The sequence below is a fragment of the Bos taurus genome, chromosome 6 (assembly GCF_002263795.3).
Source record: "Bos taurus isolate L1 Dominette 01449 registration number 42190680 breed Hereford chromosome 6, ARS-UCD2.0, whole genome shotgun sequence".
Lineage (NCBI taxonomy): Eukaryota > Metazoa > Chordata > Mammalia > Artiodactyla > Bovidae > Bos > Bos taurus.
The window spans coordinates 117,445,439-117,464,593 of NC_037333.1; the positions used below are offsets into that span (position 1 = coordinate 117,445,439).

The following is a 19,155-nucleotide window of genomic DNA, read 5'->3' on the forward strand; positions in this document are numbered from 1 at the left end:
GGTCAGGCACTTGGTTCTTCACCTAGCTGGTGGTTGGCATCACTGTCTTTTACCTGCAAGAGAGAGATGCCTGGTAACTGGAGACAGCATAACATGTGAGCTTATAAAGCAGGCTGCTGCCTGCAAGCCTGCTGCATCCTCACCCCGCATGTTCACATGCGCCCCCGGGAGGTGTCCTGGGGGCGCGACTGGGGTTGCACGGGGGTGGGGAGAGTGCCGGTCACGGGCCTTGTGGCTGTGTGGTACTGCCCTTTGGTTCCACGTCGAGTGGGGCCAGGGGTCCCATAATGTGCGGAGGTCACCTCCGGGAGCGGAGGCAGCCTGGGGCCCTGGACAGGGGTGTGCAGGCGGGGCTCTCAGAGGAGGCTTTGGGATGCTCGGGGCAAGAGCAGGGTCAGGGTACCAAGGCAGGTGAGTGTGGCTCCTGGGAAGCTGGCCCAGCGAGGACAGCACATGGTTGCGGAGGGAGCCCCTGTGGAGAGGGCCAGCGGCCCCGAGCTCCAGCCAGTTCCAGCAGGACTTAGGTCGCTGTACCAGACAGGAAGGAGCGCCTTGAGGTGGGGACCCCTCGGGGGGCAGCCTGGGGTGGGGCCCAGAGCCTGGCCACCCTTTCTGTGCCACACGGAGGGCGTATCCACTGAGATGTCAGGCGAACAGCCAAGGACCGCTGTTACCTAAGGAGGCTCAGCGGCATTTCTCCAGAGGTGTCTGCCAGGACGTGCACATTCGGGTCATGGTCCCTGTGGTGGCTGCATCACGAAGGCTCCGTGGTTGGAGGCCTCTGCTGCTGCGGGGCAGACTTCTCCTCCAGGGCTCTGTAACCCCAACCGGGTGCTGGCCAGAGGGCAGGGCAGCACCACGGTGGGTGCAGGAGGGCAGCAGGCCCGGGCGCTCGGCTTCGGCAGTTCCCTGGTGATGTGAGTTTGATTCTCTTTTAGGGCAGCTGGTGGAATTTTTAAAAAAAGTTGAATCGAAAGGTCCGCTCTCGTGCGACACCGTCCTGAAGATCTTCTACCAGACGTGCCGGGCGGTGCAGCACATGCACAGACAGAAGCCGCCCATCATCCACAGGGACCTCAAGGTGCGGCCCCGCCTGCCCTGCTTGCCGCATGTGGGGCCCGCGCGCTCAGCCCGCGCCCCGCTGCCCGGCAGCCCTCCTGTCCCCAGCTGGGTGCTGTCATCTGCGGGTGAGGGTTTGGACGGTCGTGGGCGCAACCCCTGCGTGGAGCCGAGAGGAGGTGACGTCCCCTGGGCTGCTCTGGGCAGGCGGGCTGCCCGCCTGCTGCTGGGCACCGAGCGGCAGCGCTTCCTGCGGGGCCGCCGTGCGCCTGGGCGCACACGGAGGCTGCCCTTTTCCTCCTGGTGCCGCCAGTGGCGGGGAGGGGGCTTCGTGGTCATGACTGGGTTTCTGGTTTAACGATGTGTGCTTTTGTGTGTTTATACTCATCGAGTCCTTACTCTTCAGTAACTGGGTGTCTTTTGCCTTTTTTCTATTGTCTATCAGTTGGTTTTTGTATATTCTTACAACAGTGTTTTTTAAGTGGAACACGCTACAGGTGTTTCCCGTGGTCTCTGGCTTCACTTTAACAATACCCGGCACCCACGAAGCCAGGCCCGACTCTCCCCACGGCTCAGGGTGGCGGGAGCCCCCTCTGCCCTCCCCGGCCCGACTTGCTAAAAGCAGACCCCAGATACGCCCCTTCCTGCCAGGAACCTCCGTTTGCTTCCTGCACATCCAGCCTGTGGCCAGCTTTCCCGTTTCCTCTTGGGGCATCTTGAACCTTGGGAACGCCCCAGCACTGGGAGGTCCTCGGGAGGTGGCGGGCTCCTCTGTGGCTCAGGAAGGTGAAAAGCTTGAAGGATGACAGCTCGGCCTGGGGCGGACTGCTCAGTGCCTGTGTGCTGGGTCCACGGCTGCTGGTACTGTGTGGGGACCCCCTCACGAGCTCCCTGTGGTGTGTCCACGGGGGTCTTGGAGTAGCGCTCCGTGGAGGGGCAGGAAGGACCCGGGAACCCCGGGTGCGAGTGTCAGGCCCGGTGCGCGTCCCCAGCTGTCACGGCTGTGTGCCCTCTTCAGTATGGGGTTCTGGTGTCCCACCGGCCATCATGCGAGTGGAGCCCCACAGCCTGTATGCTCGGCGTCATGATTTCAGCCCCTTCCATCTCGGTGCTGGGCCTGGCCCTCCGCGCCCCCTCTCCACACCGTGGTGGCCCCTGTCCCAGGACACCCTCGTCCCTGGGTGCCGGAGGCTGTCTCTGCGATGGACACCCCACTACGGCCCCTGTGCCTGCGCGTGGCCGGCCCCTGGTGGTGTGTGTATGTTTGGCCGTCTTTGCTCCTGGCGCAGGTTCCTGCCTCGCCCCGTCCGGGGGGACCCGGTGCCCTGTCTGACAGTCCCGTGCCTGCGCTGGCCCGGCAGACCGCACTCCTGTGGCTGCTCTCTCACTCCCTCAGGTGTCCCTTACGTTTGGTGTGAGTCGTCTCGACTCCTCCTGAGGGTCTTCAGTGCCCAACCTTGCTGCTCCCTGGCCTCTGTACCAGAGCGGGTCCCCCGGACCGCGCGGCTCTTGGCAGCTCTTGGTGTCTCTTCCCGAGCCGGGACCCCGCAAAGCGAGCCGTGCAGGCACCCTGGTTCCCAGCGCCTCTTAGTCACGTTCCTACTACTCTGGGGTCTGTTAACGTGCGGCACGTTATGCCCGAAAGACAGTGTCCATCTTTTCAATTAAAAATACTTGATTGCTGAAAATGCTGACCGTCGTTGGAGCCCTTCAGTGGGTCTCACAGTAACATCACAGATCCAACAACACTTAGGATAACGGCGAGACATCTGAAGCGTTTCAAGGATTATTGGACGGGACCCGGAGACAAACACACAGTGAGCAGGTGCTGTTGGGAAAAGGCGCCTCAGACTCAAGGACGCGGGGCTGGCACAGACCTGCCTGTGTGAGAAGCGCAGGGAAGCGAGGCTGGCCTGTGAGTGTTCGGCTCAGAGTGTCGGCTTCTGGTTGAAGTTGCCGTGACTCCCGCTCCGAGAGAGGGGCTGACAGGCTGGAGACGTCCTGGCTGCTGGGTTGGTAAAGGTGCTCTGACCTGGGTCGTGGAGTGCTGGTCTCCTGATTCTTCCCTGGCAGCGGAGGAGGAGAGCCCCCGTGGCGAGTGGGCTGGTGGTGGGGCCCGGGGCCCAAGCTGCGGGCAGGTCTGTGCCCTCCTCTTGGGAGGAGAGTCCCGGTCCCTGTTTGATGCGGATTTAAGGTCTCATTTATTCACAGTTTCTGAATAAGAGGTCTTCTCTGTATTTTCTGTCGGGTTTCTTCCTCAGTTATTAATGTGTTTGGTGACTTTTAAATGGTATGTTAATTTTTTTCATTTTTTAAGTTTTCTAAGAGTTCTTATTGTATATATCCTACATTACTAGGTTATGTTTGATCTGTGGTGGATTTTAACTTTGTTTATCTGAATGTCCCATTTTAAGGTACACACACCGATTTTGGTCAGAAAGGAGTGTCCCCTTTGCCCAGAAGACCCCCGGCCAGTCTGCCCTTCGGGCCCTGCCTGCCTGGCTCTGTGCTGTCCATAGCGCAGCCTGCAGCCCGGCCTCACAGACCGTCTCCTGAACTTTGTAGGTTGAAAACTTACTGCTTAGTAACCAGGGGACCATCAAGCTGTGTGACTTCGGCAGTGCCACGACCATCTCACACTACCCAGACTACAGCTGGAGCGCCCAGCGCCGGGCCCTGGTGGAGGAGGAGGTGAGTGTGGCTGCCGGGACACCACCGCTGACCGTGCCTGCCCCGGCTGGCTCTTCCCTTGCTTTTTTCTTGATGTAGCAAAGCATGCAGCATAAAATTTCCCACCGTAACCGTTTTTAAGCATGCAGTCCAGTGGCCCTGCGTACATCCACGTCGAAGTGCAACCATCACCTCCGTCCATCTGCAGGGCTTTAGTCATCCCAAATGTGGCGCTTTAAAGCATCACGTAAAAACCTGTATTCAGGGTGGTTTGGCAGTTAACCACAGGAGCCCCCCGGGAGACTGGTGGGCGAGTTCAAGCCCGTGTGAACAGCAGGTGCCACTGAGTGGGCACAGACGCCCCCAGGCAGGGCGGCCGTCTGCATACTCACACTGTGCTCTCGTGCTGGGTGCACAAGCTCGCAGACACGGCCCCAGAACGCGCAGTGGCAGAGAGCAGCTCGAGACGAACAGGCAGGGCCACCGCAGGCAGCGCCTACTCCCCGTCGCCGCTCTGCACACTCCCTGGAGACCGCGCTCCCTGGGGAGCACCCGCGTCTCAGAGCCGCAGACGCGTCCTCTGCCTGCGGGTGGGCAGTGAGCCCTGGGGCTGGTCTGTAGCTCGCCCTGGGGCTCTGGGTCATAGCGCCTGGAAGCAGGTCCTGAAGCCTTGCGACCCCTGCCCACCACGCACCCTCCTCCGCTGTCGGTGGTTCACGAGGACCCCTGGGCAGCGCTGTCGCGGTTGCCGATTCTTCGCGTACATGGTGCTGGTCCCGTGTGCTCAGCATGCTCCGGGGCCCCCGTGCAGAGCCTTGTGTGACTGCCCCGGCCAGGCCTCCTGACCGGCGCCAGGCCCTGTGGCCCGGGATTGCCACAGCAGCTGTGACGGGCGTGTGCCTTTTCCTCTGACACATTCTCCTCTCTAGATCACCAGGAACACGACCCCCATGTACAGGACGCCGGAAATTGTGGACTTGTACTCAAACTTTCCGATTGGCGAGAAGCAGGACATCTGGGTAAGGTAGCTGGCCTGTGTCCCTGGGCAGCCTGACTGGCCCCCCGGGGCCCTGGGTGAGGCTGCGGCCGCCCGGCCCTCGGCTTCCCTTCCTCTTTCTTGGCTCTTCCTTTCCTTTGGTGGTTCTTTCTCCTCTTCTGCGGCCCTTGTGACGCTGTTAGTGGACAGGCGCTGACGGCAGGGTGCTGAGGGGTGGAGGCCGGTGTTGCCTAGGCCCAGCCCAAGACGGCATTCCTGCATGCCTGGACCTGAGCTCACATGGTCCGAGCCCCTTTGTCGGCCAGGGTTCACAGAGCCACAGTCTTCGTGGCCAGCGCTGGGCCTTCCGGATGGCCTTGCAGCTGTGCACTGACCTGGTGATGCCGGAGCTGTGAGTGGGCCCGAGGCCCAGGGTCTCAGGAGGAGGTCAGGCCCGTTGTCTAAGACACGTCCCGTCGGTGTAGGGCGGCCCTGTGCACGCTGAGCGGGGCCTGACTGAGCAGGTGTCTGCTGATCCCATGGTTCAGCATGAGGGCTTGGAGCTCGGGGAGCACTGCTCCTGCCCATCCAGGGTGCCCTGTGGCCTCCCTGGTGCCCTGAGAGCAGCACTCGGGGGCCCTGAACCCCCCCTTCAGGGCTCCCATCCAGGCCCATCAGGCCCGCGACCCGCGGCACTGCCGTTGGGGGGGGAACCCTGTGCTGGTGTGTGGAGACTGGTGGACACGCGTGAGCTGGTCGACCCCAAGTGGACACCTTCAGCCTGTCCCAGCCCAAGGACCGCATGCATGAGCTGGAAGGCGGGCCTTGGCCTGGTCTGGGCCCCACTTGCCCCTCACCGTGCCGGACAGTCTGGGTTCCCTGTCCTCCTGTGGCAGGTGCCGTGCTGGAGGCAGGGAGGGGACACTGACGTTTGGGTGCAGGGCTGGCAGCCCCTGACTCGTCCTGGCGCTCAGCTCGAGCCCAGAGGAGGCCCTGCCACTCGCCCTCAGAACGGCCACTTGGCAGATAGATCCCACCCTGGGGTAGGAGCTTGGTGTCTCGAAAGGACCTCATCAGAGAACGGAGGGTTGGGCTTTGTTGGCTGCGCTGACGTGGCTGGTCTCTGCGCCCCGTGAATGTGGACCATGGCCAGCGGGCAAGGCATGGCCGGACAGAGCCGGCAGGCCTGTGTGTCTCCACAGGCCCTGGGCTGCATCCTGTACCTGCTCTGCTTCGGGCAGCACCCCTTTGAGGACGGAGCGAAGCTTCGCATCGTCAACGGGAAGTACGCAATCCCTGCCGACGACACGCGGTACTCCGTGTTCCACAGCCTCATCCGTAAGTCCCAGCGCAGCATACCCCACTTGAGCACGTGTCCTGAGTGGCAGCTTCTGCTGATCTTGTTCTTCACTTCGTCCTTCCCCGCTTGCTTTTAAAATCAGTAGTGTAAGCAAGACACGGGCCTCCAGGGCCCCCTGCCCTGCAGAGCAGGGGGTGCTGCTTGCCCGGGGCCCCAGCCCGGCCGCCCTTAGGATGAGCTCTGCCTCTGCCGTAGGTTCCATGCTCAAGGTCAACCCGGAGGAGCGGCTGTCCGTCACCGAGCTGGTCAACCAGCTCCAGGAGATCGCGGCCGCCCGCAACGTGAACCCCAAGTCACCCATCACTGAGGTGGGCCTCTACGCGCTGCTCGCGACGACGCTGTCTGTGTCGCTTTAGAGCCAGGGGGTCCGGCTCCACTCGGCTCTCGCGGAGGGAGGCACCCCCAGGGTCGCCTCAGGGGCAGTGTGCCGCGCTGTGGGGTTCCTGGAGCCAGGAGACAGAGCTCGGGGCGGGGCTCAGAGGTTCAGAGCAGGTGAGGTTCAGAGAGGCCAGCAGCGAGGAGGAGAGGGTTGCTGAGGCAGGTCGGCCTGGGCTGCCCCGTGGTCTTTCCAGAGAACCTGGGCACCTGGGTGGTTCAAGTCTAGGGTGGTATTTGGGCCCAAGATCCAGGGGCAGCCAGCCTGCGTGTGCCCCCGAGGACGCTCCACAAGGAGGGCAGAAGTGCCCAGGGAAGGACACAGGTCTCTTCCGCTGGGGCTCACAAGCACATGCTGCTCTCAGTGTATCTAGAGCCAGGGACCCGTGGGCCAGACAGCAGCCCATCCCTACACCCACTGCCTAAGGCCTTGTGGGAGAAAAGTCAGCAGGTCCTTGGGGCAGCGTGGGCACACCAGCCCCGGTGGACTCAGACCAGGAAAGCCACCAGGCAGGAGGCTGGGCTGATGGATAAGCAGGAGCCCATGGGGAAGGGATCAGGAGAGTCAGAGGCTCTGTGTGCCGCGGCCCGGGCCCGGCGCCTCTGAGCACATTCCCTGTGGCCCGGGCCTGGCGCCTCTGAGCACGTTCCCCGCGGCCCGGGCCTGCAGCCTCGGAGCACGTTCCCTGCAGCTTCCGAGGTGGTGTGGAGCCTGCAGTCCTACCAGGAGGTGCTCCGTGTCTTCGGGAAGCTGATGAAACAACAAAATGAAGTTTTTGATTTCTGACTAAATGACACAGTTGAGCTAAGACACGTGTGCCTGACGCTTCGTGGGTGTTATTTTTAAGACTCTTTAGAGCATTCCATTTATCACTGACCACTTTCAGAGCATCACGTACCACAGAGACCATAATACAGTGTTTCTTAAGTCTAATGTGACGTTAACCTGAAAGCAAAAATGCTCTTTGAAACTCTATAAGAGGCTTCAAAGGAAGCGTTGGGTAGCTTGTAGAGAGTGGACACGGAGCTGCAGTTGCTCTGGGCGGGTGAGCGTGAGGCCGGCTCTCGAGTGGGTTCGTCTGGGCCCGTCACGGGGTGCCTCGTGTCTCCAGGGCGGTTGTGGTGTTAGGATGGCAGCTGGTGCGGCCTCGGGCTCAGCCCACAGGACCCGCACTGTGCTCTGTGGCTGCACTTCGTGGCGGTCATCCTGCCCGAGCCTCCACGGGTCCCCGTGCTGTGTCCTGTCGACGGCAGGGCCTGCAGCCTTGGTGGCTGGGGTGGGTTCACGGCTACTGCCTGTGTTGTGAACAGAGCCGTGTGCCTCGGCGGCCCCAAGGATCAGCCCTGGGGTCCAGGACTCGTCGAGACCCTGGGGGGGTCCTTGGTGGTTCTGTAGTGAGCCAGGTGGAAGAGGGTGGACTCTGGGTGACGTGTCCCAAGCGCCTGGCCTGACCTGAGTTTGCACCTTTCCAGCTCCTGGAGCAGAATGGAGGCTATGGGCACGCGGCCCCTCCCGGCTCCACGGGCAGCAGTGAGTATCCCTGGGACCCTGGTTCACGGTTCCTGAGCTGCCCTAAGACTCAGCAGGGCTGCCCTTTGGTGAGGCTCAGGACCGGCGAGGGGGCCAGAGGCCGGGCGCCTGCTGTCCACCCCCTCCCTGCCATCGGGCAGCCTGGGTCCTTCGAGCCCCAGCCTCGCCCGAGGGGCTCTGGGGGGCCTGTGTTTGGGCTGCCTCAGCCTCGGGCCCCTGGGGGACTGGGCAGCCACACAGGTCTCCGGCGCACGTGGCCCCTGCCCAGTGAGATGCGGGTGTGCCTTCAGGCCAGCCCGCAGTGACCCTGGGGGTGACCCCGGAGGTGGTGTGTGAGGGAGTAGAGCGGCCGTGTGGGGCCCACAGGGGCAGCGTCTGCTCACCATGAGGCGGACTCGGGTTGGCGGTGGGCGGGAGGCCAGTGGACTTGGCTCACAGCTCAGACGTGTTTGCTGAGAGGGTTGCTCTTGATCTGGTAGTTAGCCTGGGGGTTCTGGGGGCCGGTGCAGCCAGCCCTGAGTGCAGCTGGCCTGGAAGGTTCCAGACACGCCTCTGCCCCGTGTCTCCAGGGCCATCCCCACCTCACTGTCGGGGTCATGTTGCAACTCATCGCCTCCAGGGCTGATACTGGCAGCTGGCTGGCCCGTGTCCTGGCTCCTTGTCCACTAGTGTGGCTCTGGCTCAGCTGCCTCCCTGGGGTGCAGTGTTGGGGGCCACCTCGAGGTGCCTGGACAGGCACCCCACATGTGTACGAGATGCGGGGCAAAGGGTTGGCGTAGGTGTCACACATGCGTTGCCACCGGATCCAGAGGCCGCAGGCCCCCCGCACGGGAGCACGTGGACCCTCCTTCCTGTCCTCAGCCCGAGTTATGCGTTCACGACCGGGGTGCAGCTGCGCCCTGGACCCTGGTCTCAGGGCCTTCCTGTGCCGCACACAGCCCTGCTCCTGCCCCCTCCCCTCCCCACGCACCTGCAGCCTCCGTCTCTGGGTGTGTTCGTACCTTGTGTCCCAGCCTGGTCACCCCCGCTGGGCTCCAGTGTGTGTTCGTCAGAGGCGGGGTCCCGTTGGTGCCCAGCAGGCAGTGGGAGTGAGTTGAGTGAATGTCTGGGACGTGGGAACAGCCTCACGCACCCAGAGGCTCTGGCCTACTGACGCACCCAGGTCTTGCTCTGGGCTCACTTCTACCCACTTCGTTCCCGTGCCGGGGCATGGAGCACAGGTGGCCGTGTGGGGGACGCCTGGCCCCAGTGGAGGGACACGCAGGCCACTGCGGCGCCCGGAGCTCTGCACAGGTCTCTCTCTGCTTGGCAGGTCTGGTGGTCACTGAGTACGAGCAGCCCTATGGCGGGTTCCTGGACATTCTGCGTGGGGGCACCGAGCGCCTCTTCACCAACATCAAGGACACCTCCTCCAAAGTCATCCAGTCCGTTGCCAAGTGAGTTGAGGTTGCACAGGCACGCGGGTTCTCTGCTGTGCGAGTTTTGAAGCCTTGGGTGCAGACCTGCTTCCAGACGTGCAGAACCCGCACTTAGGGCCGGGTGAGCGTGCGTGCTCAGCGTCTGCTGGCCCCCACGCGAGCTCAGGCGTCACCACTTTTCTGCCCTCGTGCTGGAGGGCGTGTGTGGGAGACTATACACACTGGCTCCGGGCCGCGTCTCTCCTGAGGGTGGCCCTGTCCACGGAGACGGCAGCCACGCACGCAGCCTGCAGTGCCATCCTCCAAGTGATCATGGCTTTGACCAGGGAGCCCCGGAGAGTTGGGTTCCGTCTGACCTGTGCCCGCCTTGTTGGGACGGGGCGGGGGGGGGGGGGCTGCGTGTCTGTGCTGTGAGCCGCTGCGTAATGCAGCCCCCACGTGGCCACGGAGGCCTCAGGCTTGTCTTCTCTGTGCTGTAGTTACTGTTGTATATTCCCAGCTGCTGGGGACACAGGCAGGGGCTCACGTGCTTTGCATGAGTGTGCGTGCACGAGTGAGTTGGCGTGTGTGTGCGTGCTGTGTGTCCTGTTGGTGGACTCGGTCGCGCCCCAATGCTTTGCCTCTGACGTGACTGTAGAGATGAGAGGAGCTCGGTGTCTGCCCAGTGCAGGCTCTGGCCTGGCAGGGTGCCTGCTTGCTCCTGCGCGGTGCGGCCCTTTGTGGTGCCCGGGCTGCACCTCGTCTCCAGCAGGAAGGTCAGAGGCACGTTTGTCTGTCTGGTACCTGGCTCCCCAGAGTCCTGGTCCGGTCGTTGCAGGCTGCACGGGTGTGAAGACCTGAGGCCCGGGCGGGGCGTGGGCGGGCGGAGGGCCCTGCTCGGGGCCTCGCTGTCAGCGTCTGTGCTGCTGCGTCCCAGCGGGGGCTGACCTCGCCTGTGGCAGCTGCTGTCCCGCCTGCAGCTGCCCGTCTGCTGCCACGGTGCCCGTGGCCGCACTCACTCCCTCCTGTCTTCCTCCCAGTGGGGTTCATCGTGGGGTCTCGGGTGGACCCGGCAGGAACAGCAGGCCGACAGCAGCCAGCAGACTTGAGAGAAGCCACTGGGCCTTGCCGAGGAGAGAGGAACCGAGTTCCCACGAGGCTGAGGTGCGCGCCTGTGGGCCAGCCTTGCTGGCAGCCCGTCTGCGCACCAGGGCCAGGCAGGTAGCCGCCTCCTGCCCGGGTTGCCCCGGAGCTTGTGAAGCTGGTTAAGGTACTGGCGTGAGCACACTTGCCCAGGGGCTCTGCTGAGGCCTGGCGCAGTGATGGCCCTGGACTGCGGCCTATCACCGCGCTCCCTGCGACAGGGCCAGGATGGGGTGGACGGGGCCTCAGGTCCTCCCTCAAAGCAGGGAAGCCACTCCCCGCACAGGCCAATACCGGATGTGGGGAGCCAGCTCAGGACGCTGGCTGGGAGAGGGGCATCCCTGCGGCCACTGGCTCGCAAGTGTGTGGGGAGTGCACCCTGGGCCTCGACCCCCAGGCAAGCGAATGGTCCCCAGGGAACGGCCTTTGTTCTGTGGGTCAGACGAGCATGGCAGCCACGATGCTTGAGCTTGCCAGGGGCTTCCTCTGGGTTTGGCACAGGATCCAGTCAGGGCCTGGTGACAGGGCCCTCCAGGGCCACTCCGCTCCGGTGCTGCAGGCGAGACCCTTTCTCGGGATGTGCGGACCCACCCTGTGGCCTCTGGCTCGCAGTCCTGATCCTGAGCTCCTGCCCATCCATAGTCTCTTGTCGGTCTCTCAGCGCTTTTAGGCTCAGGCCCCTTACGTCCATGAGTCCCGGATCCCACACGCCAGGTCTGCACGGCCGCCTCCACCAGGCGCCCTGAGTCCCCAGCGTGCTGGTGCCCTGGCCCCTCACAGGGGCAGCAGGGCGAGCGGCTGGGCTGTGCAAGCCGCTCCAGCAGTGAGCATCCTGTGTGGAGCCGCGGCCTCTGGGCCTGGGGTGCAGCCCTCCAGCCGCATGTCCGCGTGGACTGCTGCTCCAGGCTTTGCTCTGCCTCACGACGGGTGCTCCTCTCTCCGCCGACTTTGTGCCACATGCTGTAGACTGCGCATGTGGTGAGCGTGGCCAGCGCTCTCCCCCGCCTGCTGCCGGCGTCGCTCGGGCACAGTCTGCGCATGCTCCCTCTGCGGCCTCCACCTTCTGCCCTGGAGGTGAGCAGCAGACTGCAGTGGGGACGCCGGCTGTCTGTGAGTTTGGGGGGTTTACATTTCAGAGGTCATGTCGCTGCTTGGTTCGTCTACAAATTCTTTGCTTTAAAGATGAAAATCCTGACACTGTTGCCACAGATTTTGATCCCAAAATTCGCATGTAAGTTACCAAAATTGCCAGCAATGTTTTTAAAAATAAGAACAGAGACAAACCTTATTTTATGTCAATTTTTTTCAAGCATCTGTTGTTAGATGTGTTTAGACTCACCCATGACATATACTTAGGTGGGGTGGTATAAAACATGAGCTGTGAGTCTAAAGAAAATAACAGATTAATGAGTTTATGTTAAAAAGAAAAAATTGGATCTCATCTAATAACAGCAAGATACAGTAGGTCTGATCTGTTAACAGATCTGATCATGAAAAGCTGTTTCTTAGGAAAAGCTGATAAACTACAGAGAGATGTTTTTATGCCACCAGAGCAAGAAGTACATCTTAAATGTGACCAAAAGCATGTAAGCCCTGGAGAAGTCGTTAATAAATTAACTTACTTAAAAATTCTCTGTTTGTTGAAAAAGCACGTTTCTTTAACAAGAGAATGTGGCAGTGGGTTGGGAGTAAATACATTCAAACTGTGTGAGTTATGACTGGTATCCATAGGGTTATAATGGGCTTCCCGGGAGGCTCAGTCGGTAAAGAACCCATCGGCAATTGCGGGAGACTGGGGTTTGATCCCTGGGTTGGGAAGATCCCCTGGAGAAGGGAAATGGATACCCACTCCAGTATTCTTGCGTGGAGAATCCCGTGGACAGAGGAGCCTGGTGGGCTGCAGTCCATGGGTCACAGAGTGGGTCATGCTGAGCGACTGAGCGCCTGAAGGTTAATGGCTGCCCAGGTGGCGCTGGTGGTAAAGAGCCTGCCTGCCAATGCCAGAGACAGAAGAGACGCGGGTTTGGTCCCCGGGTTGGGAAGATCCCCTGGAGGAGGGCATGGCAACCCACTCCAGTACCCTTGCCTGGAGAATGCCACGCACAGAGCAGCCTGGCGGGCTACAGTCCACGGGGTCGCAGAGAGGTGGACACGACTTAGTGACTAAACAGCAGAATGAAGTATGAATAACACAGCAGGATGCTCAGTTCCGCGTTACTCGTGGACAGCATCGTTGGGTTGCCTGTTGTGACCCACTCTGACGATCCGTTAGTCGGTGTATGTCGGTCAGGGGTGTGTGAAGGGCTTATTGGCACACAGGCCAGCCTCGCTTCCCTGCGCTTCACACAACAGGTCTGTGCCAGCCCCACGTCCACGAGTCTGTAAGCGCCTTTTCCCAATCTGCTCGCTTTGTGTCTCCACGTCCCGTTTGGTAGTTCTTGAAACGGTTCTGATGTTTCGTTATCATTGTACTTGTATCTGTGATCAGTGAGTGGCCTTCGGTGTTACTGCGAGACCCACTGAAGGGCTCGGACGACAGTTCACATTTTTTAGCAATAAAGTATGTTTAACTGAAGGGATAGCACTGTCTTTTGGGCATAACACACTGCAGGTTAACAGACCCCAGAGTAGTATGAACGTAACTAAGACACTCTGGGAACCAGGGTGCCCACACGGCTGGCTTTGCTGGGTCCTGGCTCACTGCAGGGGACTGGAGCCGAGCCCGCCATGTCTCCACAGCACCTGGGGTTGGATTAGTAGGGATGAAGCACAAGCTGGAATCAAGATTGCCAGAAGAAATATCAATAATCTCAGATATGCAGATGACACCACCATAATGGCAGAAAGCAGAGAGGCGTGTTGATGAGCGTAAAAGAGGAGAGAGTGAAAACGCTGGCTGCAAACAGTGTATTAAAAAGCAGAGACGTGACTTTGCTGACAAAGGTCCCTCTAGTCAAAGCTGTGATTTTTCCAGTAGTCACGTACGGACGTGAGAGCTGGACCATAAAGAAGGCTGAGTGCCAAAGAATTGATGGTTTTGAACTGTGGTGTTGGAGAAGACTCTTGTGAGTCCCTTGGACAGCAAGGAGATCAAACCAGTCAATCCTAAAGGAAATCAACCTTGAATAATCATTGGAAGGACTGATGCTGAAGCTCCAATACTGTGGCCACCTGATGCGAAGAGCTGACTCCTTGGAAAAGACCGTGATGTTGGGAAAGAGTGGAGGCAGGAGGAGAAGGGGATGACGGTGGATGAGATGGTTGGATGGCATCACCGATGTGATGGACATGAGTTTGAGCGAGCTGTTGGTGATGGACAGGGAAGCCTGGAGTGCTGTACTCCACGGGGTCGCAAAGAGTCGGACACGACTGAGCGCCTGAACAACAACTGTTTTCTAGTCCTTGTTGCTTTCTTGTTTTTAGTTTTTGGTTTTTTTTTTCCTTCCGTTTCACAGAGGAGAAGTCAGGGACTATATCCCCAGTCACTGTCCCCGTACAGTTCTAGATCGCAGCTGGCCCTCAAGAAGAACAAATATGAGATCTGAAAGGTGAAAGAGAATAAGAAATCTTTATTTCCTCAGAGCAGTAGTAACCAGACGTGCAGGCTGAGATCTCACAGCAGCTTCCCAATAAGCTGATGAAAACTATGCTTTGTGACTCTGCAGTGGGAGCTGGTGGTTCTACTTGAGCCTTTTCTATGATCCCATTTTCTCTCCTTGCTCACTGCACCACTTATACGCCCTTTCTTTGCTGACTTCAGTGGTTGCCCTGGCGCGTGCAGGCACCAGCTGACGCAGGTCCGCTTTCAGATAGCACGCTATTCCTTCCAGGGCACGGTGTGCTTCCTGACTCCACAGAAACCATGCCGCCTCCCTCCTGTCCCCACATCACTGCTGTTCATGTCTCCTCAGTTCTCGAGGACAGTGTCTCGGGGCACAGAGTCCTGGCTGGTGGTTTTTATCCCAACACTAAATATCTGGCTTCACTCCTTGCCTGCATGGTTTCTGGGGTGAAGCCAGGCGTAATTGTTATCGTAGCTCCCCCAGAGGTAAAGTGTCCCCTGCCCCAGGCTGCTTTCAGGATTTTGTCTTTACCTTTGATTTTTCTGGAAGTTGAAACTGACATGCCCTAGGGTAGTTTTTCTGGCATTTGTCCTGCTGGGTGTTCTCTGGGCTTCCCGGATCTGTGGTTTGGTGTCTGACGCTGATTTAGATAAATTCTCACTTAAAATGTATGGCGTGTTTTCTGTTCTCCCCTCTTTCCTCTTTTTGGGGTCCCCGTTACGTCACAGGCTCACCACACAGGCCTTGGATGCTCTCTGCTATCCCCCAGCCTGTGCTTTTGGGCTTTCGGGGATTCTGTTGAGATCTAGCTCAGAGGTTCCTCCCCAGCCACGTCCAGTGTACTCAGCATCAAAGGCAGCCGCCTTTTCTGCTCAGGGCCTCCGCCTTGCGTTTCCTTCTGGCTCTCCCTTAGAAGTTCCACCTCTGCTCACTCTCTGTCTGACCCGCACACTGCCAGCTTTCCCCGTCAGCACCCTCAGCACGTCAGCCCCAGCTGTTGCTGGTTTTTACGGCTGCTGGGTCTTCCTTGCTGCGTGGGCTTTCCTCTGTTGCGGCGGGGAGGGCTGCCCTCCGGCTGCGGCACGCAGGCCTCTCGCGGGGCTTCTGCCGTCCCGAGCACGGGCTGCAGGTTGTGTGGGCTCAGCAGTCACGGTCCTGTTCCCAGAGCAGAGGCTCGGTAGTTGTGGCGCTTGTGATGCGCGGTCTTGATTCCTCCGTGGCATGTGGGATCTTCCCAGATCAGGGATTGAGCCCTTGTCCCCTGCAGGCATGTTCTTACCACTGAGCCGCCAGAGAAGCCCCAACCCCAGCTGTTTAAGTTCCCAGTCTGGTAACTCCAGCCTCCCTGCCATGTCTGGTTCTGACGCGTGTTCTGTCTCTTTAGACTGTTTCTTGGCACTCGGTGCCTTGTGATCGCTTAGCCGGACATGACGCACCACGTCAGAAGCTCTGTCTTCATTTTTGTCGTCATCTCTCTCCCAAACTTCTCTCAGTGTCCACCTTTAATAGTGAGAGGATAAAGGTCCTTCCTGTCGGGCCCTGCCTCCCCCTCGTGGTTTATAATTTCTCCTTCGCCTCGTGGGTAGAGGACACTGCACACGTGCACATGTACACGCGTGTGCAGTCACCCAGGCCCGTGTGTGCACACTGTCGGGCTGCAGCCTGAACCCTGCAGCCTCTCAAGGACTCGCTTCAGTTTCGGCTCTCATGAGTTAATCGTAGAAATTTCCTTTGCTCACTTAAAATAACCAAGTTCCCTTTGCTTTTAATCCCAGCTATGCGAAGGGAGATCTGGATATTTCTTACATCACGTCTAGAATCGCAGGTACGTTTGCCAGCGTTAGCCATGAGGATGTCTTCTGGTTCCTTCCTGTCTGGTGATGTGTGCCAGGTGCTGGCCTCGGGTGTCTGTCCGTGTGTCCAGTGTGCCTCCAGGCCCTGCAGCCGGCAGTCCTGTGTCAACCCAGGACCCCAGTCAAGCCCCCTCCTTGGTCTGGAACGTTCTGGAAGGCTGAGGTCCTGAGGGAGGTGATGCGAGGCCACACATACTGTCCAGACGCTTGGAGACCCTGTGGTGCTTTGGGCCGTGTAGAGGCCGCGCCTCAGGAGGGCCTTGGGGACCCCAACCGGGGATCCTTGCGGATCTGACGCACGGCAGGGCAGGGTCTAGGGGCCTCTGATCCCCCTTCTCAGGACCACCGTACTGACGGGCCAGCAGCCGCGAGCAGTGGGGCCTCACATGGCTGACCTTCCGGCCCATGGCTGGAGAGGCTGCAGGGGCTCCTGTCTTTCAGTCATGTCGTTCCCGGCGGAGGGCGTGGAGTCGGCCATCAAGAACAACATTGAGGATGTACGGCTGTTCCTGGACTCGAAGCACCCGGGCCGCTACGCCGTCTACAACCTGTCCCCGCGGACCTACCGGCCCTCGAAGTTCCACAACCGGGTGAGCAGTGGCCTTGTGCCGATGCTTAGGGTCCACCCTGAACGCCGCCTGGGGGTTGGAGGGCGGTTCTCAAGGATCTCTGAGCGTCACTGAGCCCGTGGTGCCTCCAGAGGGAACACAAGACCACGCAGTCTATGCTGTCACTCGGCCCGTGGACGCTGTTCACAGTGTAGAGACTGAGGCTGATGCAGCAGTCTGCAGCTCTGGCCATGTGCGCCGGAGCCTGGCTCCCGAGTCCTGCTGCACACCTGGGGCGGGCAGTGTCGGGTGGTGTGGGGAGGCCGTGTCTGCACCCCGCTGGCGAGCCGCCCTCCCTGCAGGTCTCCGACTGCGGCTGGGTGGCCCGGCGGGCCCCGAGCCTCCGCAGCCTGTACAGCCTCTGCAGGAACATGCACGCCTGGCTGCGCCGCGACCCTGGCAACGTCTGCGTGGTGCACTGCATGGTGAGCGGGCCAGCCTCCCCAGGCACTCAGGACAGAGAGGACCTCTAGGCTCCCGGGTGGTGGCACTGGGGGTGAGACGAGTGACCGTCTGGGTGGGCTGTCCCGGGGCTCCTCGCTGAGCTGCCCCACCTCCAGCGACACGGAGCATCAGCTGCCCGCTGTTCCTGGCAGTGGCTCTGCTTGGGCCTGCGGCCATGGCCCAGTCCTGGTGCCCCAGGGTGGGTCCTGTCGTTCCAGGGCGGCAGACCTTGGAGGGAACAGCGGCTGTCGGGGAGGGTCGGGGGCACAGGCCCTGCACCTGCCGTGTCCACACCTGGGCCCCCTGGCAGCAGGGCTTCTGGCAGAAAACCGTCCTCACAGTGGTCTTCCTGCCTCTTTGGTGGAAGACGGTGGGTCCCCTCAGGAAGCACCCGTGTGCGGAGGCTGGTCTGCCTCCTGGGACCCTGTGTCTGACCCCCTTCTGGGGCTGAGGATTTGTGGACATCTTGTCCAGTGGGGTACTTGCTGGAACCTGCCCTTGGAGGTCAGCACTGCCATTCTGGTGTTGGTGACGTCAGGCAGGAGTGACGATGGGGAGTCATGAGGGTGCCCATGGGTGGCTGGGCACAGAGGTCGGGTGGGGACTGTGAGCATGTGCAGTGTGTGGTCTGCCACCTCAGGCCTTCTCTGGAGCCCTGCATCCCTGCCTCAGGTGGGGTTTTCTTAGCCCCTCGAGGAGCCTTGGCCTTAGGCAGAGGCCATGACCGTCCCGGGGGAGTGAGCACTGCCCGTACGCGCCCCATGCTCTGTCCTAGGACGGGAGGGCGGTGTCGGCCGTGGCCGTGTGCTCCTTCTTGTGCTTCTGCCGGCTCTTCAGCACCGCGGAGGCCGCTGTGTACATGTTCAGCATGAAGCGGTGCCCACCGGGCATCTGGCCATCCCACAAGAGGTATGGTGTCTGCCATGGGGTGTGGGGGTGGCGTCGGGGGCACGCAGGCCTGTGGGTGCAGTCTGGTGGCTTCACTTCCTGCCCACCATGGCCCTTGAGCAGTACCTCTGTCCGTTCCTGGCACCTGCTTTCCCAGCGTCGTGGCCTCTTGCTTGGTGGGCAGGGGCACGTGGCCTGCTGGCTCCATTTTGCAGGTGGAGTGGCGTTTGGGGGCTCTCTGGCCACACACGAGGGCAGCACCCTCTCTGTGCTGTGTCAGCCACATCAGGGTCTGTGAGACACGTGGGTTTCCAGGCTGTCTTTGCTGACTTACATGAGATGGTTTCCTGGGTCTGCATCTGGGTCTTGCCCACCCGCCGCCTTTCTGGGGCCACTGCCTGCACCCAGGACAGCTTGCCTCGCTTCCATCCACCTCGCAGCAAGAGGGAGCCTGGTGCTGTGTCTGAGGAGTCATTAGGCCCCTGGAGTCCCTGGAGTCCCTCCTCTGTGGGGAGGGCCTTGGAGCGGGGAGAGCCAGGGCCCTGACCGTGGGGGAAATGGGAGTGTCCAGGCTGGTGAGGCACCACTGTGGGTATCGCCCTTACTCGGGGTGGCTGCGTGGCCTGGATGGTGGGGTGGGGAGCTTGCCCCTCTCCTGGTTGTTGGCCCAGCCTGTTGGCTCACTGCCCGGGGCAGCACCTTGTCCCTCACCCCCCTGAGAGGGCTGGCCACACTCTGATGTCTTCTGTGTGGCTCCAGAGGGTGGGGGGTGGGGGCCCATCCACTGTGCAGAAGGGGCAGGAGAGCAAGGGCTGGGCTGCCAGGCAGGCTTCTGACCCCTTCAGCCCGTCAGCCTCCCGTGCAGGCACATCCAGGGCTCCCGAGCTGTGCCTGCAGTGAGGGCCCTGCTCAGGTTGTGGTCAGAGCCGGCAGTGTTGCTGCTGGTGTGTGTGTGCCTGGCTCTGGGCCCTAGTAGACCCCAGGCTGCTGCCCTGGAGACGCGCAAGTGCGGAGAGTGTCCGCCCCCTCCCGCCCCCAGCAGCTCAAGAGCAGCGCCAGCTCTGAGTGCACGGCTTCTCCATGCCTGTCGGAGAAGCCGCCTTGGAGCCTTCAGCTGGCCGCCAGCCCCAGGAGGGACGGGGCCCACAGAAGACGCAGGCGCCCCAAGGACAGGTTGGCGAGGGAGGCTGCCGCTCAAGGGGCATGAGGTCACCCCGGGGACAGTCAGATGAGGCGGCCTTCACACGAGACTTGGAAGTGTGCCAGGAAGTGTGGGGCCACTGGTCCA

General features: G+C 60.9%; 1 protein-coding gene across 6 annotated transcripts in view; it reads left to right on the top strand.

The window, feature by feature from the left end:
- The window catches only part of GAK (cyclin G associated kinase), a 47,862-nt gene that overhangs the window by 13,536 nt on the left and 15,171 nt on the right, over positions 1-19,155 (top strand). For all 6 annotated transcript variants that reach the window (NM_001046084.2, XM_010806359.4, XM_010806358.4 and 3 more), the window contains 11 exon segments: positions 939-1,081; positions 3,625-3,750; positions 4,659-4,748; positions 5,908-6,043; positions 6,261-6,373; positions 7,914-7,971; positions 9,284-9,407; positions 15,850-15,899; positions 16,369-16,517; positions 16,838-16,960; positions 17,755-17,888. In NM_001046084.2, coding sequence (NP_001039549.1) covers positions 939-1,081; positions 3,625-3,750; positions 4,659-4,748; positions 5,908-6,043; positions 6,261-6,373; positions 7,914-7,971; positions 9,284-9,407; positions 15,850-15,899; positions 16,369-16,517; positions 16,838-16,960; positions 17,755-17,888 — 1,246 coding nt within the window.